At 39.6% G+C, this 26,263-nt stretch overlaps 2 protein-coding genes and 1 long non-coding RNA gene across 3 annotated transcripts in view; 1 reads left to right on the top strand and 2 right to left on the bottom strand.

The window, feature by feature from the left end:
* Positions 1-26,263, top strand: part of LOC141598464 (uncharacterized) — a 162,048-nt gene that overhangs the window by 100,819 nt on the left and 34,966 nt on the right. The window lies entirely within an intron of this gene.
* Positions 2,774-12,603, bottom strand: LOC141593286 (peroxidase 3-like). Its single transcript, XM_074416129.1, has 5 exons — positions 12,510-12,603; positions 7,983-8,146; positions 7,600-7,791; positions 4,809-4,974; positions 2,774-3,258 (listed from the first exon to the last, which is right to left on the bottom strand). The coding sequence occupies exons 1-5, from the start codon at positions 12,601-12,603 to the stop codon at positions 2,774-2,776; spliced, it is 1,101 nt and encodes a 366-aa protein (XP_074272230.1).
* Positions 17,978-25,347, bottom strand: LOC141598426 (RNA-binding protein BRN1-like). Its single transcript, XM_074418169.1, has 9 exons — positions 24,821-25,347; positions 23,848-23,930; positions 22,128-22,179; positions 21,859-21,984; positions 21,657-21,736; positions 19,595-19,762; positions 18,821-19,136; positions 18,357-18,500; positions 17,978-18,263 (listed from the first exon to the last, which is right to left on the bottom strand). The coding sequence occupies exons 1-9, from the start codon at positions 25,038-25,040 to the stop codon at positions 18,136-18,138; spliced, it is 1,317 nt and encodes a 438-aa protein (XP_074274270.1). The 5' UTR covers positions 25,041-25,347; the 3' UTR covers positions 17,978-18,135.

Here is a 26,263-nt window from a genome sequence, read left to right as displayed (position 1 = left end):
GGTACCCCACTCTTATCCGTCTCAAAGAGCCTCATTGCCAGCCTCTCATTCAATTGAAGGTAGACACTGCTAGCATCCATTTTGAGCTTCTTCCGGGAAACCCATCTATCATGCTCCGCCTGAGTCTCACACCGCAAGTTAACTCGGTGCTGGAAGAAGCAGGGCAGCGGATAGTCATCCGGCACCTTAACGTACACCCACCGGCCCTGCCAGTCCTTACAAGAAGGAAGTTTGTTGACGGAGACATAACCCGGCTCCATCTCCACACTGTACCATCCGACGCGGCCAGAAAATGGTTTGAGATGGTGAAGCCGGCGGAATAAATTGACCGTTGGAGCCTCCCCTTTGAAGAGACAGAGCCAGACAAAGCCGATTATGGTCCTCATAGCCAACGGGTGCAGTTGTGCAACGGCAACGTTCATGGCTCTAATAATGGCCATAACATACCCATTCAATGAAACCCGAGCCCATACTCCAGATGGTGCATATATACGCCGGTGTGGCCCGGTGGAGGGCAACAGACGGCCTGACCCTCCTCGGGGATAACTATTTCGTATCCCCTACCGAAGAAAAAATGGCCCTCGAAAAATTTGTCGCCTGAACAACTGGCGAGCTTATGAGTCCAAGCACGGTCAAGACGAGCCTTACAGCGCGCCGTGATCCATAACGTACTGCCTCCCTTCATTACGACGAGGCCTTTCCACTTCATCACCAAAATCATCACCAAGGTCACCATAGGAATCAGAGTCCTCCCATTCCTCAAGAATTTGAGGATCAACTTCAGGAGAAGGAGACCTAGGGCCCCCCGACGCAGGTATGCTAGGTCCAGCATCAACAGAAGACATGTTCACAACGAATTACCAACGAAATAAAAGAAAAGTTGTTTGATTACCTTGAAGAAATACACTCGCCGGATCGAAGACCGAAGATTTGAAGAATAGAAAGCCCTTGAAAGTTTAGAAAGATGAAGATTTTGGGAGAAAATTTTCGAAAATTTGAGGAAATGAAAGTAATGGCCAAAATCACGGAATAACTGCCCTATTTATAGGAAAAAGCCCATAAAGAAGGACCAATCAGGGCACAGCCCATGAAGCGTCAACCAACCAGCAAGCAAACACGTGTCAGGCATGCAACCATGGAATGTCAATCGTTGCAACAGTTGAATGTCAATCAATACTACAGTTACCAAGCGTATTCAACACGCCCATTCACATCTCTCCACTGTTCATCTCCCTCGTAAAATTCCTAAGTTCCCGCTCTCCGCCGCCACACGATCGACCAAGCCATGAAGCACGGCCGGGGCATCGAAATAACTAAGCACTCACACCCTGGTCTCGGCCGCATCATCATTCTTTCCACATCGGATACCCTTTACGCATCCATATGGAGGGGGGATATAGTAGGCCTACGAATGATCAAGCCGATGCATCAGAAGAAGCCGACGCAAAAATTTTTGCAAAATACTTGCGCAGAATATACGCTCAACATACATCGGAGCCCATGCCACGGCATAGACTACGCTGGGGGCAAATTGATGGGGCATATTCTCGCACCGCCGACCAAGTCAACATATCGAGCAAGGTCAAGGGTATCCATAGCAAAGTCAACGACTTAGACAGCCTAGCCGACACAATCCATCTACTTTGTCACACTGGTCTCGGCCGACAACTAGCCGGTAAGGACGCATATCCGCGCACTCATATCCAAGACCCTCGGCTAGCCTCCTCGGGTCCATCGGCCGAGGGTAAAACGGTCTTTCCACCTAATGAGCCACTTGGCCACTTGGCCACTACGTGACAAAAGGTGAATGCCTATAAATACTCCTCAACCTTCATTGAGGAAAGGATCCACAAATTGACCTAATAACCACTATTCATCTGGTAATATCTTCCTTATCTCTCTACGATACACTCTTAGCCAAGTAACAACGACTTACCTCTCTAAGTTTACTGACTTGAGCGTCGGAGTGAGTACGCTCGGCCAAAGCCGAGCCCTCAGTTTGTTCATCGTTTCAGGAGACCGCAGGAAGGATTCTAGCAAGGACATCATTCTACTAGCTACGAGTGGTATCAAACATCTGCTCTGGATTTACACCCGGAACAGTTCTAATTGCACAACCGATGAGAATAATGCGAAATTGACTCGGTTGTACATTTATAACTTATGTCAATTATTCAAAAACGTTAATGACATCAGTTTCTTACTCACAAGTCACAACCGATGTGAATGCCACTTTAAATTACATTTGTTATCGATTTTTATTAAATCGATGCCATTGTGTTGATGCCAATCCCTTGGATCATACTAGTGTGTATAAACTTTCAAACGCATTAATCCAATAAAACAATTAATGTTATCAATCTAATATCATTCTGGATTAAATGATTTGGTATTATTGTTTTAATAGTTATATAACTGATATAAAATAATTATCTTATTCATATTTATCAATATTATTACATGCTAGTTCAATATCTTCTTATTTAATATTAATAAATATTATTACAAATTTATAAATTGTACTTATGGGTTAACCACATTAGAGCAATAGCAATAGTGGTTCTTATTCTTGGGGTGAGCAATAAGAACCCAAAATAAAAAGTTCTTCTATTGCAACTACAAGGTTGTTCTTAATTTTAAGAATTAAGTTCTAAAATAAGAACTTGGTTGTTTATACATGGGAATTTGGGGACCAATTAACATGACTTTGAAAATTGTGAATACCAATTACAAATTTACTATTTTTCATTTAAGAACTTTATAAAAGTGTCATCTATTGTGAATAAAAGTTCTTAAACATTGGAATTAATGAAATGTGGCATGACAAGATAAGAACTTTATGTAGAGTTCTTCTATTGCTATTGCTCTTACAACGCTTTCTAATCTCTCCATTGACACCTGTAAGTACTTGTATGGCTCCCATGTTTTGCATGGAGATAGCAAATTGATCAAAGAATTTTTTCGGTTTCAATAGTTGTTGAGCAATTTGTCTAGCATCTTTATTGGTCAGGAGAGCAACATCAGATTGGAAAAGACCTTTCTGTCTCATTAGTGTCAAAAAATATTGATTATCAAAAGAGACAAAGCTACCAGGATCCATTTCAGTGGTTGTCTTTTTGTCATTGGGATTTTTGCATTTTGTCTTCAAAAATGCAGCATAAGATTTGTCTAATGAAGGATCTTGATCTCCTGTGCCAGTGAAATTGAAAAGTCTTTTCCTAAACGAACTGCAATGAGCAACACCAATAGTATGTGCACCTTAAAAAAAAAAGAAATTTTAATTAAATAGTGGCAAAGCCAACGAAAAACATAAGCAAGAATTAGTATGAATCAAGTTTATACCTCATCAAAGTTATACCATCAGTTTACTACTAAATCAAACATATTTAAATCAAAACTAATAACGAACAGATCAAAGTATCTTTATTTTTGATTTACTGTTTTGTATTTAATATTAACATAGACAATTTTGCAAGTAAACCTTAGTTAATGTGTGAGATATTTAGATTAAAAATTGTATCAAAAAAAAAGATATTTAGATTAAAAATCGACACAAAAAATTCTTAATTCTCTATTGATACAATCATCAAAAGGTTTTTTTTTCAAGCGAGTACCTTCTTGTAATATTTTTTTTAGAAGGTCCATTTAAGCTCTTTAAATTAATTTAATCTTCAATATCCATATCATATTGATTTTTGTAACGGAAAATTTAAGCGTTATCCTTAAGTTCTCACACATTTTTATGGTAAAGAGTATTTTAAGTTTTTTTTGGTTACAAAAGAGTATTTTAAGTTTATGCTTATGATACATCTCACGTTTGTTTTGTGTCCATCATGACCAAATCAAAAAATTCGTTATATTTTGCGGTTATTTGTTAACTTGTTTTATATTAAACTGTGAGTAATTTTGAGAGAAAAATAGGTAGTTGTTTTCTAAAATAAAATTTAAAATATTGTACACATAATACCACTCACGTTTCATGTTGTGCACATGGAACCCTTACCATACATCTGTTGTACTACATTAGATGGTGCATTTTTTGTGCTTTAAAATAAAGTTTTTGAGTTTTTTTTTTTTTAAAAAAATATGAGTTTTATTATAAAGTTTCTGAGTTTATTTACTTAAATATTAAGCTCAAAAATTATAATATAACTCAAAAATATTACATATAAACTCAGAGAAATTTGAGTTTTTACATAAAATTAACTAAAATATAACTCATAAAATTTATAAAATTCAGAAAAAAATACACAAAAACCCAGTTATAAATTAAGTTTGATGTAGTACATTCGATGTATAATTTTTTTTCCAATTTATTTATCAAATAATATTTACTTTCTTTCTTTTTTTTTTTTTATATATTGAGTAATTTTCCCTCCAACACTAGTTCATCTTTTCGAAAAGACATTTATAAATAATCTAAAATTCTAATAGGGACATTAATAATCTAAAATTCTAATAGGGACATTGATAAGGTCATGGTGGACAAAAAATGAACTATACACAATCTTATTCAATAAGTCAATAGCCTAGAAATTTGGTACTATTAAGAAAGTATCAAACCTCAAAAATAATATGATTTTAAAATAATGGTTCATCATACATCTTTATAGTTATACAACTTAAGCATTGACAATCTTCATATCTAACCCAAATTAACTAATTTCTCTCAACAATTTGCAGAATTAAATATTTATAATTTTAAATCCATAAGAATAACGATAAAAGTGCGTCGAAATGTAAATTATGTTATTAATAATCAACTCATCCTAAAAAAAAAAGATTTATAATATGTAAAAAAAGTCTACCTGACAAGGCGACGAGATCACGAGTGGAGAGGCCATTAAAATCAAAGACATTCTTAAGGGTGGTGAAGTTAGAGAATGGGGAAGGAAGACCCGGCAATGTCTCTGAAGCCTTTGATATAGTTCCATCTCTTCGTCCTGTGACCACTTTCCACATTGATCTCCCAAACTATTTCACAAAAAGTTTGATTAATTGTAACAAGAATTATTGCAAGTGAGTTTCGTATAAACGTAATTTTAAATCACATGCTAATTAACTTAAATTTTCCTACAAAGTTGTCTTTAAAATTTTACTTAAGGTTTACTATACTTAACAATTATGGAATCAGAAAATAGCATTTTTAGAATCACAAATTATCATGTAAGAAGAGTATTGTAAGACCGGTGTACGAATCTCGCAAAATAATATTATTTCCAGCATAGACTACACAAAATAGGCTAAATTTTAGGTTTTAATTTAGTGTTTTATGTGGAAAAAATTATAGTTTTTGTTGGTAAATAGAAGACATCAAATATTATCTCATGTAAGTCACTCCCTCTATATATGATTACCCTCATTGTCTGATTTCAACCACATGCAGGTTATCATTGTAAACCAATCGTTGGTTGGCGCAGTGGTAGCATGGGGCTGCGCTCGGTAGGGAGGTCTGCGGATCGATCCCCCACAACTGCGATTGGAAGGGGTTTAAATACCGTATTCCTTGGACATGCCCCGAAATCCGGATTAGTCGGCCCAATGTGGTTCGGATTACCGGATGGTTTAGACCAAAAAAATTCAACTTTAACATATCTTCAACGGTACCTTTTTGCCTTTTTTTACTTATGATTAAAATACTCTGAACAATAACTCTATCCCATTTTTAAAGTATTTCAATTGTTAACTCTTCGAACAATGTTTTCCTAAAAAATAACCATATAATTGTGAAGAAACCCAAAGTTTCCACATGTGAGGGTTATCCCAATAATTCTATGAAAAGAATTCTTAAGTAACAAGGTGCTCTTGTTTTCATATGAATATTTGTAAATTTGCACATTTTAATTTTGTCTTCGGTAAAAGTTTTGTAATTTTTGATGCTACAACTAATTTCTTAACATCAGATTTTTGAAAAAACATTTTTGAATTGTATATATAAAAAGAACAGAAGATATGGTATGCAATATTGTCAACGTCGGTGGTTGGTAAAATAATGCGGCCGATCCAAAACCTTAATATGTTGTCAATAATGCAATAAACTCAGATGCATTGTGCAACACCCTAAAAACTTATTAGGTTAAGTTGTTCCTCTTTGGAAAATTGAGGAATATGATAAATTTATAAGTGATTTACTCACCACAATAATTATAAGACTTTGTATTTTTGGGATTAACTGAGGACAAAAGCGGGACTAAAAGTGGTCTCATCTTTAAGAGGAGTGTGTTACGACGATGGTGGGTTAGGGAATTAGGGTGTTATATGCTATTAGAGCAATTTTACGATCGTTTGGTGTCTCACATCATCACGAACTTTATGAGTTTATAGCAAGATTGGAGTAAGTGATTTCACCCACCACAATAGTAACGGGTCGGGTTGTTATAATAGTTGGTGGTTGATTTAAGAGAAGATAATATAAGGAGTGATTTTTCTGATTAATAATTTTATTCTATTTCGTATATATCTTGATATAAATATGATTCCCAAAAAAAAAAAAAAAAAAAAAAAAAGATAAATATGATTGATTTTTAAGTGTTTTTATATGATAAGATTTTTAAGTGATTTTATATGACAAGTTTTTAACTCCATTTTTCCAAGAATGAGAAAACGATAAAATCAAACATATACAAATCCATTTTAAAATGAGTAATTATATCAATGACATGCTTTTTATAAGGAATATTTATTTATTTTTTTGTTCTATGCCAAAATTTTGGGACTTTAAGCAATCAATGTTCTATGCAAGAAGTAAAATTTTAGGACTTATAACACCATGTTCACCCTAGTTAATGGTTAATTCCAACCCCATACCTCTATGTTCAATAAATTAAATGATGTTTTTATGACAAACCAATTATTTTTTTGTTAACACATTTGAATTGTGATAGTGAATTAATTTAGAAGTATTAACCAAATTTAAGAGGCTGTTTGGCCTTACTTTTGTAATAGAGTTTTTCTTTTTTTAAAAGGATTTTTTCATAAACTACCTAAACATTTGTAAGTGCTTGGCCAACTTTTTAAAAAAATTGTTTTTCATTCTTTGATATGTTTGTCCTGAACAACTTGTTTGTTTTGCTTCTAAAAATCACATGTATCCCAAATATTATCATTTGAATGAAATTTATATTGACGAAATTTGAAAATATTATGTAGTCACTCAAATACTATTTTTGCATGCGATAGAAGCTTATGAATAAAAAGAAAAATTAGTAGTAGTAGTAGAAGTACCAATTTGCTACTTCTACTTTTGGTGGCCTAGTGGTAGTGTATGACTTTCTAAAAGTAGATTTAAACTCTCTAAAAAATAGTGTTTGACCTAATTTCTACTTTTTCATTTACAAAAGTATTTCTAAAGTTGGAAAATGAAAGGGCGTCACCCGGTGACACCCAATTTGGGCGCCACCCTCTCACATGAGATGAGTGGGGACCCCTCCAATTAAAAATGATTGTGAGAGGGTGGCACCCAATTTAGGCGTCACCCAAACAACACCTAAGAGTATATGGACTGATTTGTAAAAAAGGATTAAATATATACAAAGTAATAATAAAATTTGAAAAATAATAAAAAGAATCACATAAATTCAACAAGGAAGATAATCTTACGTTGAAAGAAACCGCATCCCTAGCCGCAAGAGCTAAAATATCAGCACAAGAAACAACTTGTTTACATTTCTTTTCGATTTCTGTCTTAATTTCTTCAATTATATCATATCCTTCTAATGTTAAATTGGGTATTCCTTCCTTCTCTGATGGCGAGTTTTTCGTCGAGTCTAGTAAAATTGAACCATCACAACCCTGTAATATAATATACAAATTGTCAAATTTTAATTTCAATTCTTAATTCATTTCGACTATATTATATTATAAGTTTACGACAATTGTAAACAAGACTAACTAATGCATTATTAAATAACGCTAGACATTATTAAATATAGAGTACATGCGAAATATTAAACAGAGATCGTAAGAATATTAGTGGTTCGTACCCGGACAAAACAATCATGGTAATGCAAACGTAAAAGCTTGGCACCAAGAGTTGGCTTGTTTTTAGCATGTTTTGCAATGACTTCTCGCACAGTATCTTCAGCACTAGGGCATGTTTTTTTGTAAAAATTATCTACTAATTTCCCTTTTTTGGAGCCATGTTTATCTGCATGACAAATTACAAAAGCGAAAGATATCGTCAAAACTACCAATAATATTACCCTCTTATCCATAGTTTTGTCGACTTAATTATGGAGAAATTAAATGGTGTATGTAATAAATGTGTATATAATTATGAAGTGGCTATAGTATTTGTGTTGTCTTTTATAACCATTGTCCATTGTTGTCATGTTTAATTATGAAGCAAGATGTTTGACAATTGAATTGCTTTGTGCTTCAACAAAGTTGTTTATTTTAGTTTTCTTCTTTCTTATAAAGGATAAAGTAAAATTATGTTATTTAATTAAATTAGTTAATTAATTAATGTCACTTTAGTACTCCTACATTCTTGATAACCCTAACTTTACTTTTTATGTTAAAAAATCCATCCTTTGATAAGAAAACATAATAATAAGATTATAAGAAACAAAGTGCATGGGTTTCGATCAATGGTTATGCTTATCATTCCATTGACCTATAACTGGTTATGTTAGCTACTGTATTTGTTTAATGTTAGATCATTTTTTTTAATAATAGGTCAAGTATTAATTTATTTGTTCGTCAAGTCTGTCACTCTTGAATGGGTGTGGTGGCTTAACATATACTTGAGAGTTTACCCAATATACACTAAAAATAGCGACACGAATCCCCTCGTCATCAAAAAATAAAGTTACAAACTTACGAACTTAGATGAACTATTTGTCCAAGAGGAGTGGATTTTAGAGCAAATGATAAGGTAGGGGTTAGAGGTTTATACTATTGACTGTGTGTGAATATTTAATATTTAACTAGTTTAGATCTCGTGTAATATATGCACGGTATTTATAAAATTTTATTTTTTAGTGTATTTCGTATTATTTATAGATTTTAAATTGATAATTCACTTATTTTTTATGTTTCTCATCACTTTATTTTAATTTGAGCAATAAAAATTAAAATTGTAAAAAGTCATGAAATGAATATTTTAATAAAAGTTTTTTTTTTACCGAGAAATTAATGATGTTATTTTTAAAATATATTTACTATTAACATTTTTTGTGCAACTTCTTATCATTAAAAGCCAATGAATTTTTATGTACAATTATTTAAAAAAAAGGTATACAATTTTTTTATCATATAATAACGGAGATAAATTTATGTATAATGTGAAATAATATAGAATATTTTAAATATTAAATTTATTAAAATATCGTGTCATTAAAAGTGATGGGGCATATTCTGCACCGCTGACCAAGTCAACATATTGAACAAGGCCAAAGATATCCGCAGCAAGTCAACGACTTAGACAGCCTAGCCGATGCAGCCCATCGGCTTGTTAGCCTGGGTCTCGGCGTGACAACTAGCCGCCGGGACACATATCCGCGTACTCATATATCCAAGACCCCTCGGCGGTGAGTCAACATGGCCCGCCGGCCTGCCATAGGTCCCTCGGCCGAGGGGTAGATCAGTCTTTCCACCTGCTAGCCACTTGGCCACTTGGCCACTACGTGACAAAAGGTGAAAGCCTATAAATACTCCTCAACCTTCATTGAGGAAAGGATCCCACAACTGAACCTAAATACACTATTCATCTGGTAATATCTTCCTTATCTCTCTACAATACATACCTAGCCAAGTAACACAACTTAATCCTTTAAGTTTACTGACTTGGGCGTCGGAGTGAGTACGCTCGGCCAAAGCCGAGCCCTCAGTTTGTTCATTGTTTCAGGAGAGGTCAAGGGAGGAAGTCAAGCAAAGACGTCCTTCTACAAGCCACGGGTGGTAACAATACTTGCTCTGGAATTATACCCGGAACAATTGGCGCCGTCTGTGGGAAAAGACACTAGAAGCTAGTCACATTCTTTCCCAAACAAAAAAAAAAACAACAAAAACCCACCCAAAAAAGCTAAGAAGATGTCGAAACAACAAGACGCAGTCGTGACCGACGAAACCGCATTCTACCAAGATGATACGTTCAACAATTCTGGAGTCGTGCAGCCCTCCACCGGCGGAGTGATCCAACCAGAGTTCGGGATGCCAACAATACCCGACACGCCGCTGCCGGCCAACCAGGTCACCATAATGGGACATGTGGTTGACGTAGCAAAACTGAAAATGCTCCTGGACCTAATCGCAATACGCTCCACACCGTCACGCCGACAAGAGCGGCGGAAACCGTCCAGGATACCAGGGCCCAAAACGTGACTCCGAGAAATTTGAACGGAGCACTGGGAGAAGCTGACCCAGTCAAGTCGCCGGGGGAGCCCAAAGTGGGCGCGGTAGACCTAAGTCCAAGTGGTAGACGCCACGTTAGACGCTATCAAGAAATAGACGCCGGCTCACACTGTCACACCGACAAGAGCGGCAGTCTCCTCCAAGAAATAGGCGCCGTCGCAGTCACCCCAAGTAGTAGACGCCACGGCAGTCACCCCAAGAGGTAGACGCCGTCGCAGTCACTCCAAGTGGTAGACGCCACGTTAGACGCTATCAAGAAATAGACGCCGGCTCACACTGTCACACCGACAAGAGCGGCAGTCTCCTCCAAGAAATAGGCGCCGTCGCAGTCACCCCAAGTAGTAGACGCCACGGCAGTCACCCCAAGAGGTAGACGCCGTCGCAGTCACTCCAAGTGGTAGACGCCACGTTAGACGCTATCAAGAAATAGACGCCGGCTCACACTGTCACACCGACAAGAGCTAGATCTCCTCCAAGAAATAGGCGCCGTCGCAGATCACCCCAAGTAGTAGACGCCACGGCAATCACCCCAAGAGGTAGACGCCGTCATGATACCCAAGTGGTAGACGCCACGTTAGACGCTATCAAGAAATAGACGCCGCTCACACCGTCACACCGACAAGAGCGGCAGTCTCCTCCAAGAAATAGGCGCGTCGTTAGCCGCCCAAGTAGTAGACGCCACGGCGATCACCACCCCAAGAGGTAGACGCGTCGCAGCTCACTCCAAGTGGTAGACGCCACGTTAGACGCTATCAAGAAATAGACGCCGGCTCACACTGTCACACCGACAAGAGCGCTAGCCTCTCCAAGAAATAGGCGCCGTCGTTAGCCGCCCTAAGTAGTAGACGCCACGGCATCACCCCAAGAGGTAGACGCCGTCGCAGTCACCCAAGTGGTAGACGCCACGTTAGACGCTATCAAGAAATAGACGCGGCTCACATCGTCACACCGACAAGAGCGGCAGTCTCCTCCAAGAAATAGGCGCCGTCGTTAGCCGCCACAAGTAGTAGACGCCACTTAGCCACCCCAAGAGGTAGACGCGTCGCAAGCTACTCCAAGTGGTAGACGCCACGTTATACGCTATCAAGAAATAGACGCCGGCCACATGTCACACCGACAAGAGCGGCGTCTCCTCCAAGAAATAGGCGCGTCGCGAGCCGCCCCTAAGTAGTAGACGCCACTAGCCACCCCAAGAGGTAGACGCCGTCGCAGCTACTCCAAGTGGTAGACGCCACGTTAGACGCTATCAAGAAATAGACGCCGGCTCACATTGTCACACCGACAAGAGCGGCAGTCTCCTCCAAGAAATAGGCGCCGTCGCAGTCACCCCAAGTAGTAGACGCCATGGCAGTCACCCCAAGAGGTAGACGCCGTCGCAGTCACTCCAAGTGGTAGACGCCACGTTAGACGCTATTAAGAAATAGACGTCGGCTCACACTGTCACACTGACAAGAGCGGCAGTCAGTAACAAGGAGCACTCGCCGGCTGACACCGTCACACCGGCAAGAATGGCAATCACACTCAGGAAATAAACACATCGACGGTCACGACTAGCGCAGTTGATACTCGCAAAGCGATCAAAACGCCTTAGAAGCGTTGCACAGCTGAGGAACGCACTCTAAGACCGCCTCGACCAAGCCAAGGCGGAAGCAGAGGAGACGCCCAATTAATAACGTAAAAAAAAAAAAAAAAAATCATCAGACAAGGATGAGAAAAGACCTCGGCCGAGTCGGAGACAAAATGAAACGTTAGGTATAGATTGAGATGCTCAGTTATTAGCACAAGAAAAAGGGAATGAGGTAAAGACCTCGGCCAAGCCGGAGGCAGAAGAAACGAGCTCTTATTAAATATGTTTCAACAAATTACAAAGAATACAGACAATGGCCGTCCCCATTGGGATAAGCCAAAGCACAACCTGCCAAAGTTGTACAAACTACAAGGAAAGAAAAGCAAAAGCTACAAATATATCATTTGGAGCGCCAAAAGATGGCAGAGAGGAAGGGTTTAATATTTGGCCCCCGAACAGCTGAAACAGATCTGCTGTAAACTTGTTCTCATCAAGCAACACGTAGTAGTGTGTGAAGAGATAAGGCAATCCGAGACGCCGGGTGAGCCTGGTGACAACCGCCCGTCTCCCTATGACTGTTGCTGCTTGCCATCAGCAGCGGTAGCCACATCTTCTTCAATGGGCAACCCAGCAGCTTTCCTAGCAGCCTCGGCCTTGGCCTCGGCATCATCAGCCGCCCTCATCCTCTCGTCTTCCTCCTTGGCCGCCTTAGCCTTCTCAGCAAGAGCTGCTTTCTCCGAGGCCGCCTCCTTCTCCATCTTCGCCCTCACCGCCTCCTTGGCCTTCTCCGCCACGGCTTTCTCCTTAGCCTCGAGCTTGTCATCAAGCAGCTCGTCGAATTGGCCCCACGGAAAGGAACCAACAAGAGGGAAAAGCTCCCCGATCACTTCCCTAGCAGCTCCTTCCGGCCAAATCCCGAATTCAGCGCACGGATTTGGGGAGCATGACGGTTTGGAGCATCTCAATGTCCTCCTCCTTTTGCCTAATGATGGCCTCTTTACCCCGAATCACCTCCGCCTGGGCCTTAAACAGGTCCCTGGATTCGTTCCTCTGCTGGAGATAGAGGTCGGCACGCCTCTGAACAAGGTTACATTTCTCCAACAGCTTCGCAGCTTCGGCCGCCGCAGCCTCGGCCTTGGCTCTCAAAGAAGGACCTCCTTTTTAGCGTCCTCCCCGAGTTTTCTCTCGCCCAAGAGCGCCTTCTCAAAGCATCTCCCCTAAGCCTCTGCTCATTGAGGAGATCCAGCTTCGCCGACGCAGCCACCTGCTTAGTGGCATTACGCTCAGAAACAGCTCGAGCCACGGCTTTCTCCTGCTCCATGAGGCGAGCACCGGTAACCACGTTCCACCTCGCCAGCTCCTTAATCAGCTTCGTGCCTTCCTCTATAAGCTGGGAAACGGAAGCCTTCTGGGAGAAAGGGGCGGTGGTGACACTTTGACCACCAGCCTGCAGCTGCAGCTGAGAGAGGGAAGCCTTCTGGGATGAAGAGTTGACGGTGACGCCCTGATCACCGACCTGCGCAGAGATCCCCTCCACTTGCTGCCCAATGAGAGCGAAAGCCGGCAGCGGTTGGTCTACAAAATTTAATAAAGGCATCAGCATCAACATATTTCGACATATCAAAAAGCCTGTCATCAGGCGCACCTAATGGCCCGGCTAAATTTGAGCCACAGGATAGATAGGTACCATGTTTGGCCTTCTTGGCCGGAGGAGGCACTTCCTTGCCAGCGGTAGAGGCTGTCTCTTTTCTCTTACGGATAAGGGGAGATCCCTCCGCATCAGAGTCCCCATCATCGGGAATATCAACAATCTCCACCTTCTTAAGGGAGGGGATGGGAGTTGGAACCGGTGTCGACGCCGTTGCCGCCGAAGACTTTGTTTTCCGCGTCCGACGCACTACGCCGCTAACAACCTTCGCTGCGCCTCCTCCTCGCTCATGCCCTTCGGCCACTGTTCCATAAGATCATTCGGCGACGTCCTGCGGTCATGGGCTAGAGCCTTGGGATGCAAGTTAGCAACGGTTTTATCTTTGTGCAGCCCCATTCTCTGAAGGATATCCTCAGATAGGTCCGGTCCAAAGTGGTCTGCAAAAGAAACAAAGCAAGAGTTAAGTAGAGGAAATAAATCGAGGTTCGAGAAGCAGGAACATTGAGAGCGGTGATGGGCCTCACACCGACCCCACTCACCCCGTGCTAGGGCCGGTATGAGGCCGACATAGCAAAGCGGCTCATCCTGAAGAATGATCTGCGTCGGGGGAATCCATCTTTTCGGCATCCCACTCTTGTTCACCTCAAAGAGCCTCATTGCCAGCCTCTCATCCTCCTTAAGAAGGACCTTGCTGGCATCCATTTTAAGATGCTTCCGGGTGACCCATCTGTCATGCTCCGCCCTAGTCTCACACCGCAAATTAACTTGGTGCTGGAAGGAGCGGGGCAGCGGATAGTCATCCGGCACCTTAACATACACCCACCGATCTTGCCAGTCCTTGCAAGAAGAAAGTTTGTCAACAGAGACATAACCCTGCTCCATTTGAACACTGTACCATCCGACGCGGCCAGGGATTGATGGTTTGAGATGATGAAGCCGGCGGAATAAATTCACCGTCGGAGCCTCTCCCTTAAAGAGACAAAGCCAGACAAAACCGATTATGGTTCTCATAGCCAGCGGGTGCAGTTGGGCAACGGCAACGTTCATGGCTCTAATTATGGCCATAACGTACCCATTCATTGAAACCGGAGCCCGTACTCCAAATGCCGCATGTACACGCCGGTGTAGCCCGGTGGAGGACAACATACGGCCTGACCCTCCTCAGGGATAACAATTTTGTATCCCCTACCAAAGAAAAAATGGTCCTCGAAAAGTTTCCCGCCGGAACAACTGGCAAGCTTATGGGACCAAGCACGGTCAAGACGAACCTTACAGGCATCGTCGTGATCCATGACGTACTGTCTCCCCTCATTAGGACGAGAACTTTCCGCATCATCACCGAAGTCATCACCAAAATCACCTAAAGAATCATCATCCTCCCATTCCTCCAGAATTTGAGGATCGACTTGAGAGAAGGAGACCTAGGGCCCCGACGCAGGTTTATCGGGTCCAAAGATCGAAGACATGTTCACAACAAATTACTAGCAAGATAAAAGAAAAATTCGTTTGTTTACCTTAAAAGAAAAAAACACTCGCCGGATCAAAGACTCTGAAGATTGGAAGAAAAGGAAGCCCTTGAAAGTTTAGAAAGATGAAGATTTTGAAGAAAATTTTGGAGAATGAAATTGGTGGCCAATTTCACGGAATAACTGCCCTATTTATAGGAAAAAGCCCATAAAGAAGGACCAATCAGGGAACAGCCCATGAAGCGCCAGCCAATCAGCGAGCAGACACGTGTTAGACATGCAACCACGGAATGTCAATCGTTGCAACAGTTGAACGTCAATCAATGCAACAGTGATCAAGCGTCTTCAACACGCCCATTCATATCTCTCCGCCTATTCACCTTCCTCAATAAATTCCCAAGCATCCATTCTCCGCCGGCCACTCGATCAACCAAGCCAGGTAGCGCCGGCCGGGGGCAATCAAAAACAACCGGCACTCTCAACCCTGGTCTCGGCCATCGTCACTTTCTTTTCCACATCGGATGCCCTCTACGCATCCATGTGGAGGGGGGAATTGGTACGGCCTAAGATAGACCAGGCCGAGGTAAAAGAAGCCGCCGCAGAAGAAGCCGATGCAGAACATTTGTTACAAATCACTTGCGCAGAATATACGCTCAAACGTACATCGGAGCCCATACCACGGCATAGACTACGCTGGGGCAAATTGATGAGCATATATTCGCACCGCCGACCAAGTCAACATATTGAACGAGGTCAAAATATCCGCAACAAGTCAACGACTTAGACAAACCTAGCCGATGCACCCATCGGCTGTTAGCCTGGGTCTCGGCGTGACAACTAGCCGGGACACATATCCGCGTACTCATATCCAAGACCCTCGGCGGTGAGTCAACATGGCCCGCCGGCCTGCCATAGGTCCCTCGACCGAGGGGTAGATCGTCTTTTCCACCGCTAGCCACTTGGCCACTTGGCCACTACGTGACAAAAGGTGAAAGCCTATAAATACTCCTCAACCTTCATTGAGGAAAGGATCCCACAACTGAACCTAAATACACTATTCATCTGGTAATATCTTCCTTATCTCTCTACAATACATACCTAGCCAAGTAACAACTTAATCCTTTAAGTTTACTGACTTGGGCGTCGGAGTGAGTACGCTCGGCCAAAGCCGAGCCCTCAGTTTGTTCATTGTTTCAGGAGAGGTCAAGGGAGGAAGTCAAGCAAAGACGTCCTTCTACAAGCCACGGGTGGTAACAATACTTGCTCTGGAATTATACCCGGAACAAAAAGATTGTGAGATAATATATTCAAAAAATACTACACTTTATATAGGAAATATTATTCAGGCGGGGAAAAATAAGAGTTTCGCCTATTCATTTAGTAAATAGGGGATCCTTGCCGCGGCCCGCTTCTGGCACACCCTGTTTCGTGCTCGGGCCGTGCCTGGCCCATGAGCTAATCGTGCCCGGTACGTGGTCCGGCCCAATAGTCTTAGTATTTTTTTTCTAAATATTTTTTTATCATATACATAATGAATATTAATGATTTAAATATATATTTTATTAAATATTAATGTACTTGATGTCTTGATTAGTTGATTACTTGTATTTTTAATGAACTAAATTTAATTAAATAATTAAAAAACTATATTAAAAAAAGAAATTTAATTAAATAATTAAGAAACAGGCCATCCGTGCTTGGGCCGTGTCGTGCCTGGGCACGGGAATTCCAAAAAAACGCAGCCGCGGCCCGCCTCCGACCCGTTCGTGCCGTCAGTATTGCCATCTCTAGTGAATGGTACTATATTAAAAAAAGAAATTTAATTAAATAATTAAGAAACAGGTCATCCGTGCTTACCGTGTCGTGCCGGGCACGGAATTCCAAAAAAAACGCGCGCGCCCGCCTCCGACCCGTTCGTGCCGTCAGTATTGCCATCTCTAGTGAATGGTACTATATTAAAAAAAGAAATTTAATTAAATAATTAAAAAACAGGCCATCCGTGCTTGGGCCGTGTCGTGCCTGGGCACGGGAATTCCAAAAAAACGCAGCCGCGGCCCGCCTCCGATCCGTTCGTGCCGCCAGTATTGGCTTCTCTAGTGAATGGTACGCGGCGTCTTGTTGATTATTAAAGGATTAGGCCCAATTCACTAGTTTTCACTAGTAATCATCCAACAATGGTTCATAATCCAATTAATTAATAGAATAGGGTTTATCTCATATTTAAGACTAGTGAATTGGGCCTAATTCTTTAATAGAATTGAAACTTAATTCTATATATACACATTTAGTTGCACTTAATTCTTCCATGTGGGATAAACCCACAACTCAAAAACTCAATTGTTCCAAAGATACTGGTAAATATAATACGAAATGTTCAATGGTGGCCTCATATCTATGTAAAATGCAGCAGCAACAACAACAACAACAACATCATCAGAGCCTTAGTCCCAAAATGATTTGGGGTCGGCTGACATGAATCATTCTTTCGAACCGTCCATGGGTAAACGCACGCCTCAAAATGCGAATAAAAAGAGGTCGGAGATTTGGATTTGAACCCTTCTCCAAAAGTTTGCAACAAAACCTAGGCACAAAGTTTGGTTGTATGGTTTGAATTTTGAAAGAGATCACAAATGGACCTAACGATTACAATCACCCGCACAAATTGAGAGATTCGAACAATGCTAGCAGTCGCAAATCAGCACCATTTAAAAGCGAGGGTGAGCCAGCACGGCCGTGCAGTGTTAATACTGCGACTGATGAGAACACCGAAAGACTCAAGAGCGGGTTTATTTTCATATAAATTATGCAGTAATTTGTTGTTAACTAAGAATGTCTTTTTCATCAAAATGATACCGAATTTCTCATACGTTTTCTTACTACAAATCGACATTTTTTTTCCTTTTTTAGGCGGAGACATGTACAGAGAAATAGCTGCAAGAGTTATTTTCAGGAAGAATCAATAAATTAAGATCTAAACATCCAAATGAATTTAGTAATACATAAGATACAAGTGATTTGGTGATCCTGGCACAACCAATACAAGTTTCTCGGATTTAAATACCTTAACCAATTCCAATTAGGGCAGTGTTGTGCACGGTTGATTAATATGGTTTGCTCTGTTTGTTATCTCTTTTTAGCTGAACCTTCAATTTCTTACCACCCAACTGAAAACCATTCATCATAGCAATCGCAGTTTGTGCAGCTGCTGGTGAGTCGTAACTCACAAATCCTACAGAAAGCAACATATTAAGGTCCAGGAATTTTAACAGTGTTATCGCCTATCGGACAGATACTTGGGAAAAAAAGAGGGTGATTATTTTACCAAAGCATTTGCTAAGTCCTGTCGCCTTGTCCACAAAAACCTTGGCACTTAAGACTCTCCCAAATGGTTGAAACGCATTTGCCAATTCTGGGTCGCCAAACTCTTGCGGGATATGGTATATAAACAGGTTAGCTCCAGGTGGTCCTGCAATCAAAAGGCACAAGTTAGTTGAACTTGCTCTACATGTTCCGCTGTGAGGTGGCTTCTCTTAAGTACTTCTGAAAACATTTCAATTATTCGGTGTAGACCTTAAAACGTCTCGTATATGACCCAATTGACCCAACCTTGTAACCACAGACCGAAATAACTCAAGCCAGAACTGGCCCATATAAGCGATAACACACTTGTTTGGGAGCATCTAGGGAGCCTTAGAAAGAAACTTCGTGCTCCAGATAAAAATCCAACGGACATACCTAATGAATAAATTGTATATTAAAACATAGCAAAAGATAAAGATGTGTAACCTTCAATCTGGCTTCCGGAACTTGAGCCAGCGCCAGGAGAAGTTCCTGCAGAGCTGTTGGGTACTGTTGATGGCATGGAACCAGGAGAAGTGTTTAAAGGCCTCTGATTCAGAACAGCCCCTTGATAAGTCATAGGCAACCGAATATTTGGTACCGCTGGATAACCAGACCCAACATAGCTTCTAGGTGCTATCCCAGAGGCAAGATCGGGTCTTGCACCTCGCAATGCATTTCCTTGAGGAAGCAAATTATGGTATGGGGCCTGATTTTGCATTGGAGGCAAGCGATATGGCATGAGCCCATAACCACTAGGACTCTAAAACCATCATGAGATCAAGTGAAAAAGACAAAATAAGTTTAGCCAATAATACCAACAACAAATGCACTTCAAACCACGGTAATTGGTATACGTCATAAAGCATATCAGTTTACCATCGGTTGTATTAGCCTTGTATCAGCCATGTATTGGCCAAGCATATGCCTTATTGGTCAAGTATCGGTCTTGACGCCAACTATTAGCAAATGAGCTATATTTTGGCAGCCCTTGATATAACAGATAATATCAGCGCGATAAGATGAAAAAACTCCCTGTAATGACTAATGAACAATACACGGCTGATACATAATATTATGCATGGAATTAAATAAGAGTAAAGAGGAGAGGAGCAAAATTCCAGAGAGACATTTCAAGCACCAAAGATAAGTACTCCTATTGTTTTGATTAAGTTGTAAACAGAAAGTGATTTATTAATTGAAATTCATTGGGCAACAAACCTGATATCCATATCCATTATATGGGGGAACATAGCCCAACGGCATGGCTCCAAACAATGAATTTTGTGATGGGTCATTCATATCACCAACCTGACCCTTCTGAACTCTTCGCGCTTGCCTTTCTTTCTCTGTATCTGCCCACTTAACTACTAAAGGAACATTGGATCCCTGACAAAACATGAACTAATAAATTGGGACCCTTCTAAGTAAGCAAAACTATCAAAATAACTCAAAAACATAGCAGGGACTGAATACTTGCACACTAACTACGGAGTATTACGTTTCTAGGGATGTGTTTACAAATTCAATATGCAGGTTTGCAAAAGAACTGACAAGTTTATTAGGTAGACAAATACAACATGCTAAAGTTACATCGTGACTCCTTAGTCAGTAGTGTAAGTTTTGAACTTAGGAGGCTGAGAAATTTTTGGGGCGCGAACTGGTAATGTTTTAAGATAAACTAGAAGAAAGTGGTTCGGCTAAAAGTTTTTCAAAAATTTCATTATCTCACATCTATTTACTACAGAGCGTTGATCTGCAAGCTCTGATAATCAAATCCACTTCAAACCACAAGCTTACATTATTACTCTTTGTTTATTTCAATACAAGAGCTCTTGCATTTGCTTTATTTCATTGATCATATGTAATCGAGACTACCATTCCGACAGTCCCTCGACCCTCTCGAAAGGCGCTGTTGGGCGGTCCCTCACTAGCACTAAACTGACTAAACCATCAAGCTTGCTTTCCTGCCGCGTGATAAGGCAAGCATGCACACCACGTTCAGCTCGAAGTGGACCGTAACACAATCTATTTTTTCCACTACGTGACAATTAACCTTGGTGTACTAGGCTTCTCCAAGTTTTCTTACACATCATCGCCCGTCCAATCATCCATTCAAAAGTAATAGAAATAACTATAATAGTTGGGCCTCAACCATCACCTTAAGGTTTTGGTTGAGTTGGTTCATCTATCATGGTATCAGAGCCAGTGTGACCGAAGGTCACGGGTTCAAATCCTAGCAACCTCGGGGAGCCGGTGCACAACCAACGACTCTTCAAGCCCAACAAGCATTTGAGTGAGGGAGCGTAATAGAAATAACTATAATAGTTGAGCCTCAACCATCACCTTAAGGTTTTGGTTGAGTTGGTTCATCTATCAAAAAGAACCTCCAAAAAAAAGACTTCATGTATTTAAACAATGTACCACATTTTATTCACAGCGGTACAAAATGTCATCACTTAAGTTATCATACATTCATACCATTACAGTATCACTCTATCCTCTTTCCTAATCCAAGGCTGTGGATTCACCTCATATTCTTGTTTATTACTCCCTCGATTCCACTTTTATTGTCCCCTTTCCCATCAAAATGTATTCCAAATTAATTGTCCTCTTTCTAAATTTAGTACGGTACAAGACTAAACTACCAATATTGTCCCTAGTATATTAACTACCAAATACCAATCACTCGCTCAAAATGACATTGTCCCCATTCTCTTTAATTCAAGGGATAAGGTTGTAATTTGACTCTACTTCTTAAATCATTCCCAAAATAGAAAGTAGGACAATAACAGTGGGATGGCGGGAGTATTATATAAGTAAATAGTGTGAACATTATGATGACTGCCAAGCAAATGAAAAATACTTCTCCATGAAAATAATTTTGATAACTTTTCCCTAACTTCTGAATTTATTTGCAGTTTTTTTTTTTTTTTTTTTTTTTTTTTTTTTTTTTTTTTTTTTGCCATACACATGCTAGTTGGACTAACCTGACACGTAAATACAACAATATTACCTCAAAGCCTGAAAGGCCTCCTGACTAAGACGAGGTAAGGGAGTTGGATGTAAACAACAAAACACCCTTAACCAGTTAACCCTATGTTAATAACACAGAGAGATTGTTTTCGGTTGACCTATACAGAAAATTTCATTGAATGACGGCTACTTCACAATTATAAAGAACAGTCACTTTCAGAGCCACAAAATAAAAAAAATCTAACCTCCATTGTAGTTTTGGTATAACAATATGGTAACAAAAGCCGAATAGTAAAGAACAACGAACCTCCATTTTATGCTTCCCATTTACAGCATCCATGGCAGCAAGAGCCTGTTCCTTGGTCTCATACTTCAAAAATGCACAGCCTGCTAATTGGAAAGACATTGGTGTGATAGCTGTCAACTAATAAGCAATAAATATCTGGCAACCATGACAATGAACTCTGAATAATGGAGCGTGTTAGAATCCCAGCAGAGATACAGTCTACCTTTACTCGTCTGCTGAGAACCCCTCAAAATCTGAACCTCTTTTAGTGTGCCATATTGAGAGAATAAAGCAGAAACTTCAGCATCTAATACATTCTTCGGAAGCATGCCAACAAAAAGCTTATGTTCTGACATCAAAGATATTAAGAACAAATTGTCAACAGAAAACCAGTACTAGATACGGCGTTTCATTAAGCTGCTATTACAGTATAAACACTAGCATATCAGAAACCCCATGTATGAAAGAGAAAATAGTAGAGATGTACTAGACCTAGTCTTTCCAGTTCACCATCTGCATATTTCACTTGCAAGGGACTAGATGCCTGCAGCGAGGATCACGCGTTAGAAAAGCTATCACAGGCAGTTAGAACAACTTTGAACAGCGGCATGCATTAATAAGAAGAAAAAACAAGCATTCTTTAGTCCAGAAACTTGAAAAACAGACGAGCTTACTAAAACAACATGAAATGACATCTTGGACCAAAGCAAAAAGATCAGCTTAAAAAGTGCTATGAAATGAGCCTACAAATGTTAAATTCATTATTTCTGGAGTCACCTTCTCACCATGGAAACAAAGATGAAAGGAGTTGCAATATGTTGATAAAAACAACCTCAAGATTACAAACTCAAATAGAAGCACAACCAAGATAAAGAAAACATAATTTCAGTTTGTCCATTCGCACCAAACAACCGAGTCCAGGCCACAAGCCACGACAACATATTTCGTGATTAAGTCTCAAACCAAGATTTAATATCATGGTCCATCCCTAACCGAGTCATGTCATAAATATAGTCGAATCTGAAAATCGAGAACCTAAGATAAAAAAGATACCCCCTCCAATTCGGTGAATTAATACTCCGTATTTCCATAACATTTAGTTTTTGCGCAATTTTTTAAGAAACCGAGTGGCAAGTGGGGTAAGTTAAAAAAAAAAAAAAAAAAAAAAAAAAACAAGCGCACATTTAGTAGGCTAGGTGGATCTTGCTCACACATAAGTACGTTGGATTATACAAAAAGAGTAAAAAATTTATTCCGTATTTTATTGAGCTAGTTTTTCCAAAAAGAAATGCAGCAATTTCATTGAATTCGCCACAAAAGGAAAATATTGCAATGGTAAAGAATTTGAGAGAGTATTCCAAGAACCCTTTGTGGAGCTACAATTTCGTGAGAGTCGCAGAATTAAAGAGTCTTCTCTCAACTAGTAATCTCGAACATTAAACCCACCATATAGCTACATCTATTTTTCTCACTGTGGCAAATCGCAGCACATATAGTATTCCTTAAGTCTTACGTAGAGTATGTTTTATACCCCCCAGGCCTCACCCCCTCTCTTCCAACTGCATCTCAATACTCCCTATCTTAGGCTATTTCTGTCTATTCCAGTAGGCGTCAAAGCAAACAGAACAATAGCCCTAATGGCCTTGAACAAGCCTTAATGAACACTAGCCATAACCTTAAATGTTTAGCTCCCTCCAGTTCCTTTAACAACCTTGAACATGCCTTAATGACAACTTGTCAGAAAACCTTCACAACGACAAGTCCTACAGCTTTGCTATGATCGCTTTGAAGTGAGAAGTTTGACCAAATTTAGCTGTCAATCAGTTAAAAGTAAACCAAAATCATTCTCACCTCTCCTCCTCCTCCATAAAGTTCATAATATACACAAGTCTCACCCTTTGAGAAAGCTCAATAAATGTGATATAGTGATTGAGAACTGCTTCGGAAAAAATAAGAAGGTAAATTAATTACCTTTCCATATCCATCATACAATATTGCGAATCTGTCCTCTACAACTAAGTAACACATGCAAACACAACTTCAGTCGCTCAAACAATTTTGATTCTTGTGTAACTCAAAATCCTCCTACTCTTTCCACTTTTTCAACAAATAAATTAAAATTGCAGCATTGCACACAGTAAACACATTCTGCAAAGTAAAACCGGTAGAAACTAAAGCAACAAAATTCTACAAGTGATAAGAGAAACATTACACCGGGAATAGTCTTCTTATTATGACAAGCAAACACGGCTTTATCTGCTTCTTCTCTTGACGGACATATAACAAAACAACATCCTGCATAACCAAATTAATTCACATATTAGCCAATAAATTGACCTTCAAACAATTATACTACTCAGACTTGACGACAAAATTAAATAGACTTTCAAAAAGAAAGAGTTAATAATAATAGGAATAAATATAATAGTTGGGCCTCAACCATCCATCCACCTTAAGGTTTTGGTTGAGATGGTTCATCTACCATGGTATCAGAGCTAGTGTGACTAAGAGGTCACGGGTTTAAATCCTGGCAGCTTCCAATAAGTGGAAATTCAGCACATGGTATGAGGGGGCCTGTGCACTAACCACTCTTCGAGCCCAATGAGAACTCGAGTGAGGGGGCGTAATAGGAATAAATATAATAGTTGGATCTCAACCATCACCTTAAGGTTTTTGGTTCTATCAAATAAGTAGTACACATCCAAAGCAACATTGTGATAAAAATCCTCGATCACACCAAATTAATTCAAAAATTGTACTACAAGTCTACAACTACAAAATTAAACCGTTTCCAAAACACAATTCGGATCAACATTGTCATAAAAATCCTCGGAAAAACCAAATTAATTCGAGTATAAGCCGATAAATCATCGCCAAACAATTATACTACTACAACCCCAAGATCAAACATAATTTCCAAAACTTAACAAACTACACATTCAGATTTCAGACCAACATTGTCATAAAAATCCTCTAACAGACCGAATTAATTCAAATATTATCCGATAAATCAACCGCGAAAACAATTACGGAGTACATTACTACAACTACAACAACAAAATCGAACAAAAATTTGAAATTTTTTTAACAAAAAATAAACTCAGATCAACATTTGTTAAAAAAAATCCTCGATCAAATCACCAAATAATAAACCAAAATTTCAAAAACCGAAAGAAAAATTAGACCTCTAGATGCTTTAGTAGCTTTATCCTTGATAATGTTGACTTCGTCAACGAGAGCACATTCTTTGAAAAGCGATAAAAGTTGAGCTTCGTTCATATGCTTCGGTACTTGACCTACGAACAACTTAACGCTCTCTTCGCTATGTTTCTGCTTTCTACCACCTCTTTCTCCTCCTTCTCCTTCACCTTCACCTTCTCTTTGCTCGTAGTGTTCCTCCGCCATTAATGCCGGTTCTTCCAAGCTTTCTCTCTCTTGAATTGCTACTTTCTCTCTCTAGAAAATGAGGAAAACTGGTGTTTCGTAACCAACGCAGTGAGTGGTTTCTCCCTCGCCTGAGGTCTAAAAATGGCGTCTCTTTTGTGGAAGGATGGATCTTTGGTATGGTTATGGAGGAGTAATATTTAATTTAATTTAAATAATGGAGGAGTAAATGACCTTGGAGTTGGCGGTTAATTACGGAATCTGCCACTAACGTGTGCGTTGTTTGGTTTGAATCTGTGTTGTGGATTAGGATGTGGGATCTTATTATGTTTTCTGATATAACTGGTTGGTTGACTCTTAAATGACTTCCATGCCCTTCCTTCTTTTGTGCTTTTATTCGCCATTTCGGCTTTTTTGCCTTTATTTTTTTGTTGTTTTCTTTTCTTTAATTTAAACGGGTCCGGATCCCCATCTTATTTTCCGTTTTATTGTAAGTCTCCCTTGAGACGATACTATCTGTCTTAAAATTAAAACGGGTCAAATACATATCACTTGCGTATATAAAAATGCATAGGAAAAAGCAATACAATTATCTTATATACACAAATGATACGATACTTAACTCGTCTTAAACTTCAAACGGATAGTGTTGTTTTAAATGAAAATTTGTGCCCTTTTTTACCTAATTTTGTTTAAAATTGTCTTTTTACACCAACGTGGGGTTTACTGAGCCCTTTGGAGTTATTTCATTTTTAAGACGAGTTTATTGGATTTGGTTTATTTTAAGCATGGTGATAATTTGGACAAATTAATTTTGATAAATTGATAATTTCTTTTAGGCTATCGACCTTTACATATTCACGTTTAAGCTAGTGTTGCATAAAAATGGTTGTGGATCATAAATTGTATGTAAATATCATATTTGTATAAACTGTAATAATATGAACAAATTTGATGATAAATAGTTACTCCCCCGTCTTGGCTAATTGTGTTATCTATTTTTATTTTGAGGTGTATCAATTCATTGTTACCTATTTCTATTTTTGCTAAGTTGTAGACAAGCGGATAATTGAGTACTTAAAATAGGCAAGTGAGCATGTGATAGAGAAACTTAATTTATGATTAATTTTTACTACTTAGGTTCTGTTCTTTTTGACTTCTATTTGCTGAACTGAATTTATAGGACGTGAACTGAACTGAATTTATAGGAGCTGAACTTAACTGAACTTATAGAAACTGAACTT

This window comes from Silene latifolia, chromosome 1 (assembly GCF_048544455.1).
Source record: "Silene latifolia isolate original U9 population chromosome 1, ASM4854445v1, whole genome shotgun sequence".
Lineage (NCBI taxonomy): Eukaryota > Viridiplantae > Streptophyta > Magnoliopsida > Caryophyllales > Caryophyllaceae > Silene > Silene latifolia.
Note: the sequence above shows the minus strand (reverse complement) of the source record. Positions and strands in the feature narration are given on the sequence as shown.